This window comes from Triticum urartu, chromosome 3A, assembly GCF_056163025.1.
Source record: "Triticum urartu cultivar PI428250 chromosome 3A, HENAU_Tu73, whole genome shotgun sequence".
In the NCBI taxonomy this organism is placed as follows: domain Eukaryota; kingdom Viridiplantae; phylum Streptophyta; class Magnoliopsida; order Poales; family Poaceae; genus Triticum; species Triticum urartu.
In genome coordinates this window covers 19,317,921-19,324,428 of record NC_141875.1, presented here as the reverse complement: position 1 = coordinate 19,324,428, position 6,508 = coordinate 19,317,921, and the positions used below count along the sequence as shown (strand labels likewise).

Genomic DNA, 6,508 nt, shown 5'->3' with positions numbered 1-6,508 from the left:
ATTTTCCAGCGTCCGACCAGAGAAGACCTCACTTGTGCGGGGGCTCGATCTGGTCTGATCGAGGCTGTCTATGGCTGGCTGCTCATTTCAGCCAGATAGTGCGTGCGCACTAATAAGAATTTGGAATCAAATATAGCTTATCACATCACACAGGGACATGTTTGGAGTCGAATTTCAAAAAAGGGCACGCAGGCACATCGAACACGGGAATATTTGCCTAGCACATCACACACGATGACTTGGAATTGAATTAGAAAACCAACCAACCAGTTTTTTCTTTTCTTTTTGAGAAACCAACCAACCAGTTTCACATGGTGCTCAATGGCGGGACAAGAACATACTGATAGCATTTATTTTCTCGGGGAAATACTAATAGCAGTTATGAGTACTTCCCAACAAAGAGAAATTGTTACCAGGTACGTATGAGACCGAACAAGCAGCACTTTACAACGTGCAGTTGAGTCGGGACGTGGGCACGGCGTAGAGGTGCGCGGCGCGCGGTCCAGTGATGCCGGGCATGTCACCCATGTCAAGCTCCGCCGGACTCATACCGTCGGGTAGCTCCCAGTTGAACCCATGGGCGAGGTATGCGACAGCCAATTGCACTGCATGATGACCGAATCCCTGTGCTGGACACGAGCGTCGTCCAGACCCGAAGGGTAGGAACTCGAAGGAGCCGCCCTTGAGGTCCCGCCCGACAGCGTCCCCCTCACCTGGCATGAACCGCGTCGGCCGGAAGGCGTCGCCGTCCTTCCAGGCCTCGCGGTAACGATTGATTGCCCACATATTGATTATTATTCGCGAGCCTTTAGGGACCGAGTAACCTCCGAGTACACAGTCTTTAGCAGCCGCGTGGAGAAGCGTCGGGATGGGCGGGTGCATGCGGAACGTCTCTTTGACGACGCATCCTAGGAAGGGGAGCTTGTCGAGGTCTGAGTCATCCACCATGCGGTCGAGCCCCACCACGTCAGCCAGCTCCTGCTGAAGCCGTGCAAAGGTATTAGGGCTACGCATCATCTCCGCCATTGCCCACTCAATCGTTGAACTCACCGTTTCCGGCCCGCCAAACAACATATCCTGTGTTGGGAAGCACACATTAAATGTACCAATAGAAGTGTCTCAAAAAAATGTACCAATAAAAACAATAAGAAATTGTTAATCGTACTCTCAAATCACCATGTATCAAATTTGAGTCAGTGTGAACTCATTATGCTTTTATCACCATGGTGGAAAGTTATGAGTCAATGAAAATGCCGCGATACTCCATGGTAATAATTCAGCAAGTCATATAAATGGTGATGTCCTTATTAACCCATTATCTTTTGGTGCAGCTTATTCTATAACTTTCTGAGATTTTTTTTGAAAGAACATGATGTTAACCGCGCACATCACACTCAAACGAACCATCTGTTTTTAAAAACCACTGAAAAACTTGCAGGTTTTGACTATGATTCACCATAGTTTCTTCTAACCAACCTCATAATTTTCCTCCTCATCTCTACGTCATTGCCCCCCAAAAAACTTTTCTTCTGATTTCCCCTATGATGTCACTTATTTTGGATAAACTTTGTACACTGGAGTCTGAGGATTCTGTTTGGTTCACTATAACTGCATCTGAATTTTCTAGACAGTTTGAAATTGAATCAAAGTTTAAATAAACAAAGCCCAGGACATGTTTTGTTTAGTCAGAGGGTTATCTTTTTTTTGCTAGGTTTTTTCGACAACTTGATTTTTTGGTTAAATTTGAACTGAACACTTTACAAGAAATTCTCTCCTATTCTTTTACTCGGTTTGGGAAAAAGTAACTGAACAATACAATTAGGGGTCATCTTTGATATGACAAAAACCACGTCAGTTTGAAAGTTGGGGAGGGTTATAACTCTTATCTTCATAAAGAGTTTGAGAGGGAGGGGGGGGGGGGAGTGCAAACTACTCTCTAATTCCATTACACGTAGTGTCTCCTAATTATTCCTAGGTCCTAGGTATAAACATGTCTCATGCTTAGAATATTGAAAGGTAAGAATACAAAGCAAAAACTACAATTTGGTGGCTTGTCAACTGTTACATGATATGGAACCACATGAATATTACGAAGAAAATATCACAGCACCTAGAGGGATAATGCATCCACTTTGAGGTTACGTTTATTTCCTTTTTTTTGGGGGGGGGGGGGGGGGGGGGATTATTTTTTCCCGAATAAGGTGGTATTATCCATGCTACTGGTAGTACTTCTAGTCTCGGTGGCTTCGGCCTTTGCCTTCCTCAAGCACCTTTGGATGCTAATTGAGCCCGTACTCATGCATCCCATTAACTACTTCAACCACTTGTCCAGTCTCTTGCGCATAAAATGCAACCGCATTGTCGTCCTTCCTAAAAACAATGATTCGACACCACCAAAAACTTCCACACCGTCTCATTGCCAAATTGTGTCACGGAGACCCACCCCAAAATGAGGATCATGTCGCTGACTAACAATGTCATGCCCCCATAACCACGAAGGACATGAGTGTCCCAACAAGCATGGAGTGGCCCATGCTTGCTCCTCGAAGTTCTCTGGCAATACAGGGCACATCACCACAAGGAGTCTGCTTCTACATAGCATAGGTCTTCTGTATTAGTCATGTACAAACCGACAAGGTCTCTACTACCATATGTAGCATAATTTCCATTGGACCACCCCCTAACTGACTCGTGGTCTATAAACCTACCTTGTAATAGTAAAAATAAAATGAACTGCTTAGAGTGAACTTCGAGTCATAGTAACGTACCATGATCATGGCCTTGACGTTGTCGCGGGTGAAGTGGAGGGCGTCCTTCCCTTTGGATAGGTTCGCGTCGGCGAGGAAAGCGAGCAGGCCATCTACCAAGTCGGCGTCGGCATCGGCGGGGTTCTTCCCTCTCCTCACGTGGTCGTCGATTATCTTGTCGGTAAACTTGTCGACGGCGCTGCGCGCTGCGTGGAGGCGGCGGTTGAAGCCCAGCCGGGCCGTCCACCGGAGCCACGGGAAGTAGTCGCCGGCGTGGAACTCGCCTAAGATCTTGGAGAACACCCGGAGGATGACGACGAACTCGTCCAGTCCCTCGTCGCCGGCGCTGAAGGCAGCGCGGAAGATGACGCCCACGGTGTGGTTGAAGATGAGCTCGCCTAGGTTCACGGCCTGGCCGCTGCGCCTGCCCACGTCGCGGGCCAGCGCCCCGTACCCGTCGCGCACGGCGAGCCACGTCTCGGCGCGGCGCCGGCTGAAGAGGGTTGTGGCGCAGAGCCTGCGCATCTCGCGCACGTGGGCGCCGCCGTCCGCGAACGCCAGGTCGGAGCGGCCGTAGGTGAGGTAAACGTTGGCGGCGGTGGCCGGGCGGTTCGAGAAGGCGCCGTCACGCGCCTGCAGGACCTCCCGCGCGTGCTCCGGCGTCGACACCGCCACCACGTGGAGGCAGCCGAGGCGGAGGTGCAGCAGCCCGCCGTACTTCTCCGCCAGCGCCACCAGCCCGCGGTGCGTCAGCTGGTTCACCAGCGTCATGTTACCGACGATGGGCAGCGGCTTCGGGCCCGGAGGGAACGGCGCGTAGCCCCGCCGTCTCCGTCTCCGCAGGGTGGCCAAGGCCACCGAGACGAGGAACAGCCAGATCAGTGGGTCCTGGAGACACTCCACGGCCATCTTTGCGAAGGCAGCCATTAATGGCATGCACGATCTAGCTCAGGATACTACGCTTTCTCACTTGCAAGCCAGAATATATAATCCTATACAATGCCGTAGCTAGGAATTTTCAACGCCCCGGACCAGCCTTGTACCAGCGCGCTCCTGTAGCTACAATGCACGAAGCATTTTCTCTTCACGCCCTGGGCCACGGCCTGGTGGCAGCCCGGGGCTTGTCGACGCCCCTGATCCTATATACTCCCTTCGGAAATTTTTGTCTTAAATTTGTTTAAGTACAGATGTATCAATTCATATTTTAGTATTAGATATATCCATATCTAGACGAATCTAAGACAAAAAAAATTCAGACAGAGGAAGTATATATAGCTAAATCCAATACTTGTGTGTGTAAATTCCAGAAAACATACCATGGTAGTAGCTGCTTAAACATCTAACCTTTGTCAGGTAGAGAGAATAAAGCAATTGAAACACAAATTTATTCCTCTACGTGTTGCTCGTGGGCAAATTTATAATTCATGGGTGATCCAGGATATTGCTTGATAATGTAGCCAGGTGGTACGGAGGGTTTGTAAAACAATCAGCTGGCGGATGCAATGAGCACTTGCGCAGTACTCCCAATAATTGGTGAGGGCGCAGAAGGGTGTTGATGTTCTAGCTAATTAAGGGCGTCTCGGATGGTAGCCCCTAAACTGACACAAGAAATGTCATTTTTCACGTTCGAATGTGGTCAACAGACGTGATGTGAAAAGTAGCCATCTAATCTTTAATCAGAAAAAAATCTCCATTTGTCCTGTGGAGGAGAGAGAGAGAGAGGGGAGGAGGACAATGTGGTTACTTTTTATTGGTCAAGTGCATGTCCAAACTCCGGCATAACTCTTTTATGTTGCTCCGGTTTGCGGGAAAATGAACGTCTTGACCACTCCATGGATGCAGGTCCTCGTTGGATGATAAGAGTTGACAATAGTGCTCCGGACACCACAATTCGAACATATACGGATCAGGGTGTGCATTCGGTTTTTTTCATTTTGATTCAATTCGGTTTATACGGTTGTGGTTTATACAGTTTTTATACTTTGGTTTATACGGTCTTATACATAGATACGGTTCGGTCTTAGTAATAATGATTAATTACCAGATTAACTAAAGTTGACATGAATTTTTGAGCCAACACCTAACTTTTTCATGTGTAAATACATGATATGTATCATAACGAGGAAAAAACAATTATAAAAGGATAAAGAATGGACGTTAGATAGGCAGTTAGGCGAATCACGTAAACTAAAGCACTGAATGGGCTAGAAAGTATTGTACTATAGTAGCCCATTATGCTTTTAAAACCAAAAAACCACATTTTTGGTTAATTTGGTTTAGCCATATGGATTTCGGTTTCTAACCGAAAAAACTGAATGCAAATGGTTTTCATATTTCAAAATTGAAACTGAAATCGAAACCTAAAAAGACCAAAATTTCTGTTCGGTTCATTTTTTTGTTTGGTTTTTGGTTCGGTTTTGCACACTTGATATACGGGAGCTTTGACTGTCTCCTTTGAAAATGCCCTAAGCACCATAAGTTGTCAAAGTACAACCAAATGATGACGATATATACTCAGGATGGTCCCAATGGTGGCATGTTGCTCCAATTATCGTTGCATGTTGTTTTTCTATCTTTGCTATTTGACTTATTGGTGCCTCCTGGATCACAGAATGTTGTTTTGTTACCAATATCACTACAGGAATTGGCTTCAATGCCGACGGCCTGAAGCCGTTGGCATAATACCAAAAACCCTCGGCAAAAGGTATGCCAAAGGCTATCGTCGGCATATGGTCGTCGTCTTCAATTTCCTCAGCAGCTAGCCAGATGGTCGTTGACATATAAGATCGATCAGCATACATGACAATGCCGAAGGTTTTCTTGCCTTCGGCATTGAAAAGCCGTCAGAAAAAAAAATATTGTGGCCTGTTGGACATCGTCTGGACATGTATGCCGAGGGCTCTGCCGTCGGCATAAATCGCCACATGGCAACACCTAGTACCCCTTGGTGTTGTGCTATGCCAAGGGCAAAGCTGTCGGCATACTTGCGGGATATACCGAGGGCATTGTCGTCAACATACATCGCCACACGGCTGCACCTGGTGCTCCCTAGAAGGGTGCTTTGCCGAGGGCGAAGTCATCGACATACCTGGGAACTATGCCGAGGGTTTTACCATGGGCATACGCGCAACGTGGAGGCACCTAGTGCTATGCCGAGGGCTTAGCCTTCGGCATATAGGTGTCTCTATTTTTTGGCTTTTGCTTCTGCCGTGCAATTTGAAATACCCACATGCCCTAATACCCAGATACATAACATTGATCATCATCAAATCCACATGTATAACATCAAACCACCAGGAAGGATATGGTTCACAATTCAAATAAAGGATTGTAGAAGGACTTAAGTGCATAAACTACAATGCCATTAACAAAGCAATTAATAAAAGTAATAAGAATCCGTAATGTAATTTTATTACTAATACAAAAGTAGGATCTAAAAAGTGAATAAAGGAAACTTTAATGATAAGTATTATTATTAAAATGAAATGATATCAGTATACAATCTACAATAAGAAACTATAAACCTTATTCATATAAATAAAATTACAAATATTCAAGATACACTTGAAGAAAAATAAATAAAAGAAGAACGGAAATGCCTTCAAACGTCTAACACAAACACACAACAAACATGAAAGAGTTGTGTGAGGTAAAAATGTAGCATTCCCCTAAGGGAAGTGCCTTTGCTATTGGAGCTAGCACTTAGGAATTTGGAAACATTAGCAAGTCGGGTAGGAGAATGATCCAAGAGAAAAGCAGAG

The 6,508-nt window shown here is 46.1% G+C and overlaps 1 protein-coding gene across 1 annotated transcript; it reads right to left on the bottom strand.

Moving 5' to 3' along the window:
- Positions 1-250: 250 nt before the first annotated feature.
- LOC125542421 (cytochrome P450 84A1) lies at positions 251-3,837 on the bottom strand. Its single transcript, XM_048705463.2, has 2 exons — positions 2,769-3,837; positions 251-1,077 (listed from the first exon to the last, which is right to left on the bottom strand). Exons 1-2 carry the CDS (start codon positions 3,681-3,683, stop codon positions 445-447), a joined length of 1,548 nt encoding a protein of 515 aa, XP_048561420.1. The 5' UTR covers positions 3,684-3,837; the 3' UTR covers positions 251-444.
- Positions 3,838-6,508: the final 2,671 nt, after the last annotated feature.

What these genes read in the sequence shown, in the direction of transcription:
- LOC125542421 (XM_048705463.2), bottom strand. Translation starts at nt 3,683, where the DNA reads ATGCCATTAATGGCTGCCTTCGCAAAGATGGCCGTGGAGTGTCTCCAG. An exon ending in ACGTCAAGGCCATGATCATG is followed by an intron (nt 1,078 to 2,768) that starts GTACGTTACTAT and finishes TTCCCAACACAG; the next exon opens with GATATGTTGTTTGGCGGGCC.